General features: G+C 39.2%; 1 protein-coding gene across 1 annotated transcript in view; it reads left to right on the top strand.

The window, feature by feature from the left end:
• Positions 1 to 11,221: 11,221 nt before the first annotated feature.
• Positions 11,222 to 18,308, top strand: part of CFAP54 (cilia and flagella associated protein 54) — a 117,545-nt gene continuing 110,458 nt past the window's right edge. Inside the window, exons 1-2 of the mRNA XM_031043727.2 lie at positions 11,222 to 11,382; positions 16,781 to 16,886. Of these exons, the coding sequence (XP_030899587.2) occupies positions 11,222 to 11,382; positions 16,781 to 16,886 (267 nt within the window). The remainder of the gene's footprint in view (positions 11,383 to 16,780; positions 16,887 to 18,308) is intronic.

Raw genomic sequence — 18,308 nt, 5'->3', positions numbered from 1 at the left:
ACTCTCCTCCTGAGACCCTGCTCTTAAACATCATAGGCACTTAGGATGCTGCAGCCTATTTTCCTTTCCACTTTTGTTCCTTGTGACTTCTCCCCTTTACTCCTTTGTTCTGTCTTTGCCTCTTTGCCCAGTGTTTTCTGTGGATTCCTATATTCTAGCTGGGCTCCCTCCTCTTCTTCCCCAAAAAGGGAATACCACCCGCATGCTCTTTTCCGTCCCCTACAACTACGACAGTGCTTGTACTATCATCTACTACACTTCCTTCTCCCTGTATGCCAGATGCCACATCTTACAGCCCTTGAGCTTTTCAAGGCAAATTAGTCTCTTACTACATCCCATCAGCAGCACTCTCTCAATTCTTGTTATCTCCATATTTTTATGTTCCCAGAACCCTCACTCTGTGCACCTGTAGCACTATGAATACTGGCCATTCAATGTGCACCCACACTATGCAAAGTATCATCCTATCAGAAAATAAACAATGTGATCTCAGATACACTAACTTCAGAGACAGACTGTTCTGGTACATCCTTCTGCTGTAATTACATTGTTTTGGTATTTCCACACAGCACAGTATGATGCCAAGTAGCTAAGCTGGCTCAGATGCTGCATCTTATGTCAGATCAGACTGGCAAGAGCATCATCTGACTTCTAACTAAAATTGAGATTTGGCATTATGGCACTGGTCAACCAATTTCCTTTTCTTATATTTCCATAAAAACACACCAGTTTTATTTCATGAACTATAAGGTTCTTGCAACCATAAAGATGCTAAAAAGTCACATAGGAGAGGCATGTTCTTTGGCATGTGCTTGTTGCTGAGTGAGGGCTAAGTGTGTATTGCTAGGATATCTGAAAGAACAACAGGAGCAATGTTATTGTAGACAGACATTACTCCTTAGACTTGCTTCTTCATATGTGTTTTAGGACATTATTATATGTTCTCTAGTGAACCCATGCATATCAGCAGCATGGATAAGGGCAGGTTCTCTGTTCTTTCAGTCCCTGCAAATGATAGTAGTAAAGCAGTGCGAACAGAACCATAACAATGAATCTTCCAGTCTGTGACCGATTTGCTGCTTACCAGCTGATCTGCACAGACAAGTGATCTCTGGGTTAGGGACAGCATTTACATGCAGATGGATGATAGTAGCCTGAAAAAATGGAGGCTCCTAGGAAAGTACATGATGCGTTGTTTGTTATTTTAAGGAAATAAACCAAAGATCTAAAGAAAACCTTTTAATTCCAGAGCTGCAGAAGACTTTTTGTAGCACAGCTTAATGATGTGGTCCTTTTTTCTTAACTACATCATGAGACAAACTGCAAACCAGGGGCATAGGCCATATTTGTAAACTTTAACCTTGAAACAGAGACTATACAATATGCAATGAGCTAGCATGTTTTGTTAGGTGTTTTTAATCACCACACTTTTGTCATTGATGCAAATATTCCTGAGGAGATACTGAAAATCTTCTCTAGCTCTTTAAGACAGCCAGAAGATATAGTTCTGTGACAAATAAGAGATACTTAACTTGTGTTAAAGTCTGTGAGCAATTTCTTTCTCTTCACTCTGCAAAGAAAAGTGGAGGTAGCACTGGTGTTTTAGAAGGCATTTTCTTCAAGTATAGATATTTTAAAAAGGAATGCTCCAGAAATGGCATAATTGCTTTTCATATTGCTAAAAAAAATGTCTTCCTAATTAGCAAAGTAGGCAATGGCTATATTAGCAAGGAAAGCAGTGCAAGTCAGCACAGATATGTACTGTGAAGCAGACATTCATATAACGCACATTTTTAGGTTTTTATTTTGAACTTGTTCTGATCCGTTCCTAGAGACTGAATCTCCAGCGCCATTTGGAAGATGTCAGGTGTGTTCATGGACTGCCCATTTTGGTTTAATACTGTTCAGGAGGAGTTCAACATGTACACTCAGGGTAACTCCATTACATGAAACAAGAGCAGGAGTTGGGGAGGCAGCTTGCAGGAAGCTTCAAAAGTGCACTCTTGATCACAACTGAATTGCCAATGTAGATGCACCCATAATCTCAGACCTACAAATTAGTTTGATACCTAGTGATGGTTTCTCATGACTAAATTGTATTTAAGTTCCCTTTGTACTAACCCAGATGGAAGTATAATGCTTTCTTTCAGTGAGGTTGTGTCTACCTTCTCTAAGGAATCATTCTGTCAGTCTTATAATGGAATTGTACAGGTACAACAGAACAAAATTTGCGCCATTAGGAATACTTTATTAAGCAACTCTGTTGCTAGCAATACAGAAAGAGTAAAATCTTAATCTTAAAGGCTTACTTTGATTCTGCAAAGGTAAATACCATGCTTTTGTCTCTAAATGCAATAGATATGCCAGAGTATGTAACGTAGATCCACTGAGTAAAAGCCAACCGTTCTAATATATTCATAACTAATAGATGGAGAGCCGTATGTCCACTTGAAAGCATTTTAGCAAAATTTTCAAAACTTGCTAACAGAGTTTAATCTACATTGTTATGGCCAAGGTCTACATGCATTTTATTATTGCATCAATTAATCATGGCAGAGTGCTGATAGCAACTTCTGTTTTTCCTGTAGAGCCATCATGTAGAGAAAAGGCAATAGTTTGATCTTTATAATTTGAAATTATGAGGCAGAAAAGGGTAAAGATTACAGTATTATTCAGAATATCTTTTGGATGAAATCATAAAATGTAAACAACAGATTGATAATATGCTGACCTGAAAATATGTGCAGTTGTATATATAATGTATATAATTGTCTTTTGTGTTCTATAAAATGGCAATTCCAATTGCTATGCTAAAGGTCTAAATAGTAATATTGATATAATTGTAAGGGGCTGCCTGGGTTCAGAGTTATCTTTGGAGAATGGGAAGTAAAAGTCTCTTGCACATGGATACTGTAAGAGCTTGGTGGTTTAAGAATTTAACAGAATGATGGAACTGCAAGAATTAAGACCTATTGCCTTTTTTCTCTAAAAAACTGTAGTAGGAACATTGAAAACAGATCTGAAAAATGGGATACGTAAGATTTCAAATTAATAAGATGGTTGATTCTTCATGTACATAACTTTCTGAAAATCATATCACTGTTTGTCTAACAGGGATTCCCAACAGACTATATATATTACAGCTTATTTACCAATACCGTTTTATTATTTTTTTTGTTTGTTACACTTTGGTGCTAGATAAAATTGTAAGTTAAGGCACACAAGCTAAACTTTTATCAAATTACAATTAACTAAGACCTTTATTCTATTATTGGGTTGGCATTTCATGTAGGTATGTATCTTTTACTGCTTACTTTTCTCTGCATTCCTTTTTTGTTCATCTCAAAAGAGAAAGCTCTCAGCCTAAAGTTTCGTGAGTCCAGCTCAGCCCTAGAATACTACTTCATTCAAGCTCTCTCTACATTAAGGAGAGGTTCAAATGTATAGCTAATAAACTTCACTTAGTTTGCCTATTATGAGAGGTATGTTTACAACTTTGTGGAGGGTTTTTCAGTCTGAGGAATAAGTATTAAAGTATCTCATTCTGATTGCTGAAACAGTGTTTCCTAGTTACTCTATTGACATTTAATATAATTTTAATACAGAATTGTGAAACTAAAATATTTTTGCAGTAGACTAAGTGTTGCTAAATATAACCCCTAGCCAAAACTTCTAGTAAAGAAACAACCTGATGATGAGGTGCAGACCAAACACCAGGAACAGTAATTTTTTAATCTAATAAGTGCACTCCACTCCCATTAAGCATTTGCATACTAGTATTTGTATACTAATGACGAAAATAATGGTGTGTCCTTTAAAGTGTTCTGGAAAAAAAGGCTAAAGGAAGGCTAACTTCAACCATATTAGCCCTAGTGTCTATTTCCGCTCTCCAGCTTGATTTCTGAAGGCTTACATATCAGTGGCAATCTGTGGTTTACCACCAAAAGAAGTCAGAGTCCCTGTGGGAAACACCTGCACTTCTACCCAGTCTTGTTAGCTGCTTGTTAGAAGTGAGTCTGGGATTTTAATATTACTTCTACCAACTATTTATTCTTCTTTAGTGTCATTGTACTTTCTGGTATTGTAGCTTTTCTTATAGCCCTACTAGGGATTTAATGATCCAGTGTCTGCATTTCTATAGCTATACTGTTAAACATATAATCCTGTTTCTGGACAGTTTTTATTTATTAAATTATAATCAGTCAACAGCACTAATTGCTCTAAAAATAAATTATTCCAATTTTTACTTAAACTGAAATAAAACAAACATGCCCATGTTTTACTGTTCTAGAAATTAGACATGTATGTAGAATGTGAAGGAATTACTTGTTCTTAAACATTATTTTTCTAAAATTCTAAAGTATTGAGATAAAAGATCACAATTACATAATTACATATGTAGTCATTAGAAATAATATATACCAAAAGCTAAGAATGTTATATATTAGAAAGAATAATTTAGAAAATGTAATTACATAGAATTATTAAAATTATTGTTGAAAAATAAGAAACATGTGAAGACAAAGGTTTTTTTTTCTACTTTCTTGAATAAGCAAGGCTTACTCTTCCACATTCCATAATTTCCCACTGCTGACTTCCAAACTGCTAAATCTCCTAGTCCAAGGTCAGGTTATTGCCCAAACAGTTTCTGTCAGCTCCTTGAACAACCCTCAATCAGCAGATACTTTGAACCTGGAGTGGAAAATTCTGGCAAGGGTGAAAAGCTAATAAGAATGGAAAATTGAAGTAATCATTTTGGAAAGTTTCAATATTCATATTGTAATGCAATAAGAGATGGCCTGAACAGAATTGCGTTAATCTAAAAATACTGGACATCATCACCTGGTTATTTTAGGTCTCCCTTTGTTTGCTGCCAGCGGTTAGTTCCTAGAAGAGTCTATTTTGACCCTGTGAGCACTCCCAGACCGAATGCACCACAGAGAAAGTGTTGTGGTAAGGATGCATTTGGATACTCAGGAGTTATATATAAAAACAATAGTGTTATTTCCCCAAGCTGATTTGTATCTATGGCATTTGTAGCAGCTCAAAATTAAAACAGTGGATGTGCATCAGGAGAATATGAATAAAGATGCACTTCACATTTGGCTTCAAGAGAGATTTGGGAACATCTTCAGAACTAATTTATTTCTTGGAATAGGCTACACTTCTCATTTAAAGCTTGTCTCGAGAATCTTTATGAAATAAAGAAAATGCATGAAGTTTATAATACAAAACATGGCACTACTTTTTTTTTCCCAAAATCAAATCTTAACTACTAGATGCATAGCAATCAGCTTAAGCTGAATGCAGCTAAAATAGAATTCACTTCTGTGCTCCATCTCTGCTTCTTCTTTTCTCACATTCTGTAGAAAATGTAAGCTGCTCAGTAAAGTGGATGTTTATAGCTCAGGCCTCTCTCTAGGTTTTTATAAATACAGCTAAGTGTTCCATATTTTTAGTGTGTTTCTAAGATGCAGCTTTCATGCACATCACTGCAAATCTTCAGACTTTCACCTTTTCATTATTGGAAATGGTTTACAGGACTTTTGTGCAAAACTTCTTTACTATTTCTCTAAACTAGCCCTAGGCATAGGTTCTTCTTCATTAGAAGAACCCCTTCAGCTTCCTGAGATTTGAGACAAGTTATTTGCGTGAGACAGGAAGGTTACCTCCGTGGTCTGTCTAGTGAACCAAGATTAGTACATCCTCAGAAAAAAATATTTGCAGGTCCATGGAAATCTTTTCAAAATAAGCTCCATCAATTGATGTCTAGTTGAGTAGAATGCATTGTAAACTGGAGTAAAGTATATCTTAATCAAATAAAGAAAATAACAGAAATTTAGGCAAACTATTTCCTTTAAGCAATAGTTCCATCTTTTGGAAAGTCACTGATGGACTTTGATGTGTCCAACTGCTACCTTAGGTACTTAAGTCCATAAAGCTGATTTCAGAATCTGCTGTGTTTCAACTTAAACCTCTTACAAACCCAGACAGCTATATAAAAAACCTGCTGCATCTCCATCCCCAAAGACTGGTTAACCCACTCATGCATAACAATACAGCCCAAGTGGGTGAGTCAAATCTCACAGATTGTTCACAGAAATATTACACATTCCTACCCTTTCTCTGGGTGGAAAATAAACCCCAGACAACTGAACAAGATCACTTCTCCCATATAACACATTTTCTGCAAATCAACTGAAATTCATGTATATTTCCCTAATGGTAAAAAGAATCAGAAAACCTTTCTGTAAGCATTCATGCTCACGTTAAAATAAAATTTTACTTCTGTATGATAAACTTGAAAGCTTACGCTTCATCTTTAGAATTTGGCATTGAAACCTTTCATATGATCAAATTAAAAAACAGTGACAACTGTCACCCCAAACTTGAACACAACTCTGCAAGAAGCTGGCAGTTGCACAGTTCTCAGTCACTGCAGTTCCTTTTTGTATGGATTACTCTTTTCCCTTCCTCTTACTACACTGGTGCACTAGATCAGAAAGGAAGCCAAGAACCATTTTCAAATAAAAACTTAGCATTTTCCTTCTCTTAGCATTCACTCGCATTAAGAATGTCCCAGATCTGATTTCAGCATGTCTTAAAAGAGCGTCAATTACTTGTCAGAAAACTTAACAAGCTTCAGCTACTTTGTTAATGTATGTTTCAGAGTTCAGAGACTGTTCCATTTTTTTGACATATTTTGTATACTACTCAATGACAGGAAGAGTGCTGGAATACTTCACAAATATATGTCAGCTTCTCAGTAAAGGACTCCATCTGCTGCTTTGTTTGAAAAGCTATTTATTCTGTCCTAAATAAGTCATTTCCACCACTTTTTCACATTTCCCTACCTTTGCAGTCAGGCATGTGCATTCCTAATTTGGGACATGTTTCCTAATGGTAAATATTACAAATGCTATCACAACATGACAGTGTATCTCTCTGATCTCCTTACTAACTTTTCATTGAAAAGGTAGCCCTTAGATAAGGTTAGGAATGCACTAATTCTATTTGAATATAAAGGCAGTTTTAAGTAAGGCACCTGAGTCTAAAGAGACTATCAGTAAGACACAAGCAGCTCTACCAAACTAGCCTAAAACACAAAGGGCAGGAGGATGGGAAGAAAATGATGACAGTATAATCCCTCATAGCTGCTCATAAAATCTCTTTATTCTCATAACTGTCTCATCAGTTGTAGGTATAGACAAGTGCCACAGATTACGATAGCCATAAACTAAGCTGTAAACTTGCACATCTGCTACACCTCTCTGCTTCCTATACAATTAGTTACTGGAAAAGTACATTGATTCCAGCAAGTGGCTTAGTTTCTCTAAGCTTAGTACAAGTTCTTCCTTTTTCTCCTCCCACACACTTGTAGAGTCTTCTCCTGGCATTCTGCAACTTAGTTCACTTCTTCCAACTATCTGATGGCTTTCCAAGGAGCTTTATCAGAGAACCTGGGGCTATTCTTTCGTAGTGTATCTGATTCTCTTATGCCATGTGAATAGCAAATGGTGTACTGTCATAAAAGACATTTTGTTTCCTTGACCTTGTTTTCCTTGCCTACCTCACAAACTAAATTTCTCCAGCAGAATCAGCACACAGCTGCCATTGCTTCTTTCTCTAGAATTACTTTATTTTTTAAATCCAACAATGCACTCCCACTCAAAGGGAGATTCTGTAGATTCTCAGTGGCACTTAGAACCAGGCAAGCATACCCCAAGTTGAGTAAATGCAGATCCCCATTCTGAATATGCTAGTCCATAAATATATTAAACATTAATTTAAAGCTCCTTGTCTTCATTAGCCTATCAGCCTGAAGATGCTTAAGGCCCAGAATTACCTCAGTCTTTTTTCCTAAAAGAATCAAGGAAGAGATGACATAAATTCAGCGTTTTCATCCCTGGAGACTGTCAGATCCCCCTTGGTAATGCAGTGTTCATGACTACCTCTTGTCTCTGAATATCAAGCAGTAAAATCTATAGGCACCATAATTCAGGTGTACATTTACTACACACATCCCAGGAAGGCATCCCAACATGCATCTCAGATTACTTATAGGAAACAAACTTCAATTGATGTACTAAATAGGGCTTGACAGACGTTACCTCAGCTCCTGTACTCTGATACCACTGGACACTCTTCCTGCCCAACTCTGCTGTGATCATAGAGTGTTTCCTCTCTTTGTTTGCTCTTAGTAACTACTTAGGTTCACACAAGTGGAACTGTTGTATGAGAAGCAGGCAGCTTGATGGGTTAGCAGCAAAGCTTTTCCCTTTTCCGACTCAAGTCTACTCTTGGCCTTATAGCCATAGGCATGGACACTTCCTATATGGGTTTTTACTACGTTAACTTCTTGTGGGTCTTTCTATTTCTGAGGCAGCTTCCTCCCATCTGACCTGGTGGTATTAAAACCCAGGTTGCTAGGAACTCTCTGCTTGGGTCAATGGATTTATCTATATTCCATTTCTTGGGATCCTGTCTGTGCCAACTCTCCATAATCTCATTTTTATTCCTAAATTTGCTGTAAATCAGATTACTATCCAAATGTTCACCTACCAATGAAGAATAAATCAGTAGCCTTCCAATCAACAAATCATATTTTTTTAGGGTATAAGGACACATGTAGTTCAAAGAATCTCTTTAAACTTTCCAAATCATACAGGTACTGATATGTATGCTCCATTTTTGAGGAAGTTTTCCTATCATAGTTGCAACTTCAATAACCATAGCTCTCTGTTTTGTGTACGCCAAGCTTTTCTATGTAAACATCAGATTATGCACCCTGAAGGCTTCTGAAAAATCTATTATCTTTCTGAAGTTAAAAAGTTCTATTCTTTTAACTATAAACCTTTTTGACTTTTGGATCCATTAAATGTTCAACCCACTAAATGTTAGATGGAGACTATGTGAAGTGTAAATTTGAGTCGTATCAGTAAAATAGGAATCCATATTGTGAGCATCCAAAATTGAAATAACACACATGCCATAGGGTGTAGTGTAGTTCCCAGCTACAGTTCTCCATGGCTTTCTGCTCTGGATGCTGAGAGGGTCAGAACTGCTCTCCTTACACTAAGCCTCCATCTTGCAGGGAGTGCGTACTTGAATCCTGCTGAGCTCTGACCCAGGAATTTTAGACTAAACACTCTTCATGAGCTGGCTGATCAGCTACGCCCTGGTTAATCTCCCAGTTGTTAAAGCTTTATCTTTACATAGTTCTGTAACCCTTCCTTTTGGAAAATGGCTATACTCCCTTTCTGTCATTGTTTGCTTTGACTCTGTTTCTATGGCTGAAAAACTAATTCAGACTGCTACTGTTACATCCAGTCCACTGTCTGCTAGCCGAATATAGAGATATGCGAAGTTTCATGTAGCAGTCTCGTTTCCAGTCTCTCAAGTCCCCCTTGAAGCTTGTAAAGATCAGCCCTTTGAGATACAGCACTATCTAGTGAGGCAAAATAGCTTAGAACTTCTTAGGGACTTTAAAGGGTTGCTACCAGCAGTACTCATAATGGCACAAGCTGCCTTTCGTAAGAGGCCAGTGTTTATTATCCATCTGGAATCCATCATAGGAAGCTCTTTGGTTAGCGTGGCAAAGCACTGGCAAAATCTTAAATGTAGCAGTACTTGCTCTCCAACCCAAGCTCTTGTATTTCAGTTGTCTTGTAAAATTTATCTCTGTATATAATCAGTGATTTCTAAATCCCAGAACCTTTGTGCTATGTCTCTTCACTGCAGGCTTCATTTTCTACAGCTTCCACGGAAATCTGAGGAACCTGCTCCCTCTTGTGCTCAACCATTGGCTCCCACCTAAATGGATAGGAATTAACTCCACACATACGAATCATTTTCCTGCTAACCTCTATCCTAGTCACACAAGAACTGCTGGGTGATAGAACCACACAGCTCCCAGCAGGTAACAATACAAAATCAGTGTGTCACATGAGTCAGACACATTAGTCATAAATTAATTAAATTTTTTGCATATTCCCCGTAGTATGTAAATGATTCCCACATCATTTCGCCAGCCTGGCTAATGCAGTATTTTCTGGTTCCCTTCATTCAGCATGCCAATGTTGCATGTCTCCCATTGTTCAAAGTATAGTTCCTTTACTGTCATCTGTGAATTACATGAATGCACTTTTCAGGTACTTCTTCACTTTACTCTTCCCTATGGATCCTTTTCCATTCAGTGTCAAGAAACTGCTTCCAACTGGCCTTGGCTGCTCACTCATTGCATTTCTAAGCTTTCACTTTCATGTTTTTAAGTAAGCTGTTCCTTTTGCTCATCCTGACAATGAACAGGCCAACATAGCTAATTTCCTTAAAATCTGGCCCAAACCCCTTTATATTAATGTATATAAAGACATTGAAAACAAATAGGTTGCTATGGCCATTTCCTATAACATTGATAAATACAGCCTGGTTGTTTCCTAGCTTGCTGCATTGTTTTTTAATAGAATTGCAGAATCACGGAATGGTTTGGGTTGGAAGGGATGTTAAGCTCATCCAATTCCAACCCCTCTACCACAGGCAGGGACACCTTTCACTAAACCAGGTTGCTCAAAGCCCCATCCATCCTGGCCTTGAACACTGCCAGAGGTCGGGCATCCACAGCTTCTCTGAATAACCTGTTCCTGTGTCTCGCCACGCTCATAGTGGTACAACAGATAGAACATTTAGAGGGCTAACACACTTTATTCTTTTATCTGTAGTCATGTAGTGATGCAGTCAGTCAAAACTACATCCCCGGTGAACAGGTTACTGAAGAACTGGCCCTCAGGGGACCTCCTGGCCTTGTCCAAGCCGCCCCCAGCAGCCTTTGCACTGCAAACAAACTCGATACCGCAACGCCTTGTGCTAGCAGCTGTCCTAGCTGCTGTGGTGGACGGTGCCCTGAAGATTCTTCCCCTGCCTCGGAGAGAGAAGGCTCAGGGAAAACCTGCTGGAGAGAGGTGCAAGGACTGGCGGCTCGTACCCTTCCAACCGTGCGAGCCCCCTCACCAAACCCCGGCGGCTACACCCGCCCCCCGAGCCGAAGATCCCTTCCTCAGGGATGAAGTCAGACTGCACCCCCCGGCCCTCTCGGAACGCGGTTTCAGTGGGGAGCTCTCAGGGCCCCAGGGTCCTCCACGGCCGCCGCCCACTCTCGGGCCCTCCGTTGCCCGAGGCCGTTGCTTGGCGACACTGCGCGTTCCTGACGCGGCCGGATCGGATCATGGCGCAGCCTCCACCAGCCTCTTTCTTCGGGGCCGTGGCTCCGGGCAACCCGGTGGTGGACAGATTCGAGGCTGAACTGCGGGATGTCCTGGGCCTCCTCCGGCGGCTGGGAGGCACGGGCGAGGCCAAACCGCAGCAGCACAACCTGCACCGCCACGGGTAGGGGCTGCGCCGCCGCCCCCTCGTCGCTCCCCGCTCCGGGAGCCACTCGCCGGTCCCACCTGCCCCTGCCTCAAACACCCCTTCCTCGACGCTCTCTGCCTTCAGCCTCTACCCTGCAGCCCCCCATGAGTCCCTCCGAGCCGGATCCCCGCAGGTCTTCCCCTCCCGCCGGGCACCGCCGCCGGGACCTCCCACCCTTTTCCTGCCTCGCATCCCACAGCGTCCCTTCCCTCCCGCTCCCTCTGGCCTGGGGGGGAGCTTCATCACCTGCAGCAGCTTCTCCAGCAGTGTGCCAAAACATCGGCAACCCGTTTCCTTTCTTCTTTTTTTTTTTAATTTATTTATTTTTTATTTTTATTTAAAACACTCCAAAATCTGAACACCTCCTTTTCCAGCACTTCCTAGAAGTTAATGCTTTAGGGGAAAAGCACAAGGTGGTGTGGAAGTTGGCAGCACCACTGCTGGCTGTGTTGGAGCTGCCTGAGCTTTCCAGGAGGAAAATCCCTTCTCAGTGCTGGAGCAACTGGCAGCCCACCAACATGTGCTACTGCGTGTGAGAGTGAAGACTTGTGGGCACATACATGCCTTTAAAAGATGCACTCCCTCCCAGTAGGGCTATGTGAGGATAACACCACACAGCTCTTTTTGTGCATATGTCCATGTCTATGTTGGTATATTTTTATACACATTGATGCAGGCAGAGCATATGGCAAGTATAATTGTGCATATTTGTTTGCTTGCATACATGCATATAACTGGGTATGCATAAATCTAGATTTTGTAATGCAGTTAAGACAGAGCAACTGGCATTGGTGTATGATTCATAGTGAATGCATATGTCTTTTATAGACTGTGCGTTTCTCATGTAGCTCTCCCTACTGCATGTAGGTACATTAAGAGGTAAGAGTTCAAATGTTTGTTTTAAGGTAAGTGGTTGATTTTCTATTTTATTATCCAAGCAATGTTCTAAATTTACAGGTCTTAAAAAAAATAAAGTTTCCAAGGTTATCAAAATTTCCTTCAAAACCAGCACTGGAGTTAGGTTGCAGCATGGTTAGCTCACCTAAATGCAACTTCTACCCTTAACTGTTTCACTCAGTGCTTTCCTAGATGTAGCTCATAAGTGACACTTCTCTAAAAGAGCTGTAGACATTTCAGGAGGTACTCTGATTCTACAGCCAAGCTTTTGTCTGCACTGGAGATCTTTCCTTATCTAAGCAGCCTGTATTTCTAATTTGTTTATGTGGTATGTTCATCATCAAGTCTAGGCTTTTACCTCTAGTGGTTTGGATCTCAGTATGGCTTTTTATGTTGCTACAGCAGCTGATTTCCGTGCTTTACTATTTTTAAGCCTTTCTGTAGCTTCAGACCTTATTTTGCTTTAGCTGATCTGTATTCTTACTTTGAAAGTTATCCTCTCTTGTCCCCTCAGAAGAAGGAACACCACACAGCTGCTTCAGATGCCACCAAAATTGCTGATAATGAACACATTCATTCTATCTTCTACACATTTATCGTATCTTATTGTTGGGAGTTGGGCATTCTGCATCTGATCTGTTTGCAATGTTATGCCTAAGTTACCAGTTTTTATGATCATGGTTTCAAAGCTTTTCTTTACTATGCCCTCTGTAGTGTTTTGGCCTAAATAAGCTCTGTTTTACTCAGACCGGTATTTTGAAGATGTGACCCATGTCCACACATAACTCAGCTGGCATGAGAGCATTTTCTCATCCAAAGAATTCTGCAGTGTTCATCATGGAGATGAGGACTAATGCTACCTGGATCTTGATCCTAGAAGTCACTGGTAATCATGATCCATACCAAAATTACAGGGCATTGAGAACATTGCATAATATAAAGCTCCCAGCAGATCTGCATCCTCCGGCATTCTTCATTTGTATAGGGCAGTATGGAGGTTGAAAACTGGAGTTCTGATTACTAGCATGTGTTCAGGCACCTAGCAAAGTCATGAGTATTTATCTGTGATTGTGAAATTTCAGGGTTGTTTCTCCCTTGCCTCTCATTGTTCAATAACTCAAAATTGGGGTGTGTGCTGCTTGCAGAACCAGCCTTAGTCTAGTTGTTCCTATGAATTTCTGAAGGTAATGGCTATTACAGATGCTTTCCTAAATGCCCTAAAGACCTCTTGCTGTGTCATTTGTCAAGCTACTTTTCCTGGTGTGGGTTGAGATCAAAGTGTTCTTGTTATTCAAGGAGCAAGAATACCAGCTTCCACATGGCAAGTATGTTCAGTTTAGAAAAAGAAAATTGTCTGCTTTATTCCCTCAATGCTGTCAGCCTTTGGTGTTGATAAGTCAACAGTAAGGCCATAATTTAGGCACTTACAATGTTCTAATGTAAGAAAAATTACCGAGGACCTGCCCTGTACTGTAATCAGGAATATTTTCAATCAGAAGAAGTAGCAATCAGAAGTGTTTTCCCCTCAACTAAACAAGAAGTTGTTTTACCCTATTTTCTTTTTTTTTTGCAATCAGAGCATCAAAGGATTAACTTGAACTAGTGATTTTGTCTCATGTTGTGTGGTTTAGCCACCCTTATTTAGTAAGAGTTCTTTTGAACAGTATCAGAGAATCCTTTATTACTTGTAGTAAAGACTTTTGATCCATAAGTGTAGCCATGTGGGTCTTATCCTGTACACACTATTATGGGTTCACCTTAGGGAGAAAAAAATATTCATAGAGTGGCTGGAAATAAAGAAACTTAACCTCTGAGATTCAGTAGCGCGGTATGTTTTTAAGAATTCACTTGCTTAACTTGTTATGCTGGTGTCCTAAAGCCTGTTTAAAGGAAAGGCTGATGAGCTGTTTGGGAAGTATATCACTCTCCTTTGTCTGTGTGAAAGAAGCATTCCTGTGTTATGAAATCACTTGTAGTTGGTCATGGCGTTGTAGCGGAGATGGTTTACTTTACCCTTTGCATTGAAGTTGAAAGTCTAGTTAGATTTGTCACTATTTCACTAAACTAGTTTATTACAGGTTTGTTACTTGTTTTTTACATCTAAGAATCTCAAGTGTTAATATGAGCATTCGAAAAAATAAAATGAAAATGACCTTTACTGGGGACAGGCCAGCTGATCAGTCTGGAAGAAGTTTATGAGTCTCGCCTTCCAGAGGTTCCCACAGTCATTCTTACCATGGTTACTTTACAGCCTTACAACCTGATTAATTACAGTTTTTCTTTCTTCCTCCTCCCACCCCCCTCCCCCCCCCCCCCCCCCACCCCCCCGTAGTATCCATCAATCCTCTTGGACTCTGGAAGTAAGCTTCTTCCAAGTCCAAGGGAGCACTACTCAGATGCCTGACAGATTGCTTCGTTTTGGAACCTCTTTGCAGATTTCTCCCTGCTAACCAGAGTGGGATACTTCTCTCAGTATAAGAAGTCAGTGGCCACCCAGGCTTTAATTGCTTATGGATGGGCTAGGAGGGACTCATCACACATTTGGAAGGTGCTCTTCATCAGACTGGGCTATGGTTTCCTTTAAAAACATAGTGCCTTAGAACATTTTATTCAGATTGTTTCTTTTGGCCTAGTTTGCGCTGTTACTGCATTTTTCCTTTAGGATACACCTCTAGAATGTCCTACTTATTTCTTTGCTGCTTACTTTCAAGAACTGAGAATTCTGCTGAGACGATACTTCTAGAAAAAGAAAAGGTTTATGATTGTTGCAGTTTTTTGGCGTAAAGATCATTTTGGCAGGTTTCTTATACAGTCATTTGTTTCATCTTGAAATGTGAAGGTGGCTGGCAGATTTCTGTATGCAAAAAATCATGTTACTTATTGTGCCTTTCTTTATCGTGAGTCTTCTTATAAGCTGAAATGAAGAGCTGTCTAGAAGACTGTGAAAATGGGTTCCAAGTTTCTGAATGTTAGGAAACAGTTTAAGAAAGTGTCTTGCATTCTAGTCTACCATCACTATCTTAAAAGACTGAGAAGTTCCAGCTACCTCAAATTAATAAGCATAAGGTTTACATGTGAGAACTCAGCTAGAATGTTATTTTCAAACATTAATTCCTCTCCCTTCAGTTGTTTTCCTTCCTTATAAACTGCTACCTATGAATAATTTAGCTGTTGTGGTTTCACAAGGCACTCTTTACTGATGTTTCTCTACAAGTGACTTGTTAAGAGAATAAATGTAAGAGATGCCTGGCACCATGAACACTCTCAATACTACTAATAAAGGATTCTTTTCTGAAAACTCCTGTTCTGCTTGTCAGTCTGCCTGATCAATTATTGTTTCTTCAGTTTGAATATAGCTTTCTGAAAGAAGTCTGGGGTGGAAAAGGTGTACATTGAGAGCACTAGACCAACAGTCAGTAAGGACTATAATACTGCCATGATGTAGTCAGTTCCTCTATAGAGGAGGCAAACTGCTTACAGCCAGTTACCGTTTGTGGGAAGCTTCAATTGAAGGTTCAGTTCAGGTTCAGTTGAATAAGTAACTTGTTACACAAAGTCATCCTTTAGGACTATTGTGGCTGGAATAACAGGCAGAGGCAACAGAAGAACATTGCAACTATTGCCTTTAAATCTATGTAACAAATCACAGAATCCCAAGGGTTGGAAGGGACCTCGAAAGATCATCTAGTCCAACCCCCCTGCAAGAGCAGGGTAAACTGGAGTACATCACACAGGAACTTGTCCAAGTGGGCTTTGAATATCTCCAACATAGAAGACTCCATAACCCCCCATTTTTTTCTCTCTGAATCCTGCCCTACATGATTTAAAATTTCTGAGCATTTCATGCCAAATGCAGTTCATGCTAGAGGCTTTCTAATGACTTTCTTCTTTTGTGATTCATGGTATAGGCCTATAACAATGAGCCCTATAGCTCTATACACCATAGCTCTATATAGATCAATGGCTTATTCCATGGCTACTTGTTCCCAAGTTTGCTGTTACCTGACATGCATTGTTATTTTGTCATCTTTGTTCCTGCTCTTAGCATTTGTAGTTTCCAGTCCAATAATCGTTGTGAGCTGCATTTCATTGAGTTTCTTTAAAATGGCAAATTGCTTCTTCAGGCAGAGCCACTCAAATACTGGCTGAAAGGTGAGACAGATTTTTCACTTGTCACCATGTTTGAACAATGCAAGGGGATTAATACTAAGACATTTTAATAAGAATTTACACAGGAGAAAATTCATCCCATTTCAAATGTAGGATAAGAACTGGTGAGGGAAATGAAACCCAGAAATGTCCTTGGCTGCCTGTTAAATCCAGTTTTAATGATCACTTGTTTTGAAATATGTAGACATTCAAACAGATTTGGAAGAAAGGAGTTTTCACAACCTGAAGTTTTCCTGATTTGTTTACTTGTTAAGACAGGTCTTCTGCCAGTTTAATCTGAAAGCTTTTCTCCTGTATCTTTTTTTAGAGCAAATACTTTGTTTAATATTTGGATCAAATATAAGACTCGATTGCCAGAGTGGTATTATAACGAAAAACTTCTGAAAGTTGGTGATTCCCTTGCTCAGATCAAAGTAAGTAATATGAAAACAGAAAAGGCTCAGTCACAGTCTTTGTTTTATTATGTTTCTATGCTACTTTAATTTTTAATCATATTTTACTGGAAACTATTTAGAAAGTAGCAAAAGCTTTTACAAAATAATTCCAGTGAGAGTTGGTGGTTCGGATCTCTTTCTTATTATTGTAAAATTGCCCTGATTTTTAAATATATTTTTTTATATCTGTATTTTCTGTGCACCCATGGCCTTTTAAAACATCCCAGAATCTGTCTTTAATATTTGTTTGGCAGAGTACAGTATCTGTTTCTGCCTTCAGATGCTTGTTAACTACAAATTGATGATGATAGAGCAGTGGTGGTTTGTTCTGCAGAAATGTCAACTCAGTGCTCAGTTAACCAAACATGAGTTGAATGCAAAGAGTTGTTAGGAGAGGAACGGAGAACAAAACCCAGAGTGCAATTACACATTACACAACTTGTATATCAATGATGCTCCTGTACCTTGAATTCTGTGTGCTGTTCTTGTCGCCCCAAAAAAGGTAAATCACAACTGGAAAAGATTCTGGAGCTAGGCTACTGAAGACTTTGAGAGTATTTGGGGTGTGTTTCACTACATGATAATTCTATTTTTATACTCTTACTTAGTCACCCATCACTGGCTACTGTTGGAGATGGGATACTGGGCTAGTGACTATTGGTCTTGCTCAGTAAGGCTGGGTTTGTGTTATATTCATACATAATAATTATCCTTTGTGTCTACTGGGAAGTAAGCTCTCAAAGGTGTGCCACTTATTACCTCAGTGATATTTGTGTCAGAAGATCTGGGGCTTTCAAGGGTAATTACCAAACAACGCTCAGGAGCAGGTCAAAGATGTACAGTTGAAAGCTAGTTGCAAGTCATTCCTATTAAGATTGAAGAAGGGTGTGTGGTCCTAAGTGATACAGTTAATGAAGCAGAAATGTTGAAGCATTGCAGAATTATAGGCCAATTTATTATGAAGGTGCAGTACTTGAGAAGTTGCTTGAGAAAATGCACTTAAAGTTTGTAGAGAATTAGCATGAATTAGAGTAAGGGACAGCTCCTAAATAGATGCTATCCACTTAACGTGATCTTGTATTTGAAATGATACATCAGTGGATTTTTCTTTTTGCTGCAAACATATTGGAAGATACTTATTTGGTCAATAATAATTTCCTAGCTTAAAACTCTGGCTATTTAGTCCGTCTGTGTTCTGAGGTAGTCAAGTATACATTTTAACTATGTCCTTTAGTCTTTCAGGCCTATTTCAGACACAGATTTTTGATATTAGTTTTATAAAAAGTTGATTAGAATAGAAAAATTGTATTTATAGCACAAAAATTTCTGAAGGTCTATAATCAATAGAATTCTTCCATGATTTTGGAAAGGTTTCTGTAACTTCTACGTAGTTTTTTAACA

The sequence above is a fragment of the Melopsittacus undulatus genome, chromosome 5 (genome assembly GCF_012275295.1).
Source record: "Melopsittacus undulatus isolate bMelUnd1 chromosome 5, bMelUnd1.mat.Z, whole genome shotgun sequence".
NCBI lineage: Eukaryota > Metazoa > Chordata > Aves > Psittaciformes > Psittaculidae > Melopsittacus > Melopsittacus undulatus.
This window is presented reverse-complemented; position numbering and strand designations above follow the sequence as displayed.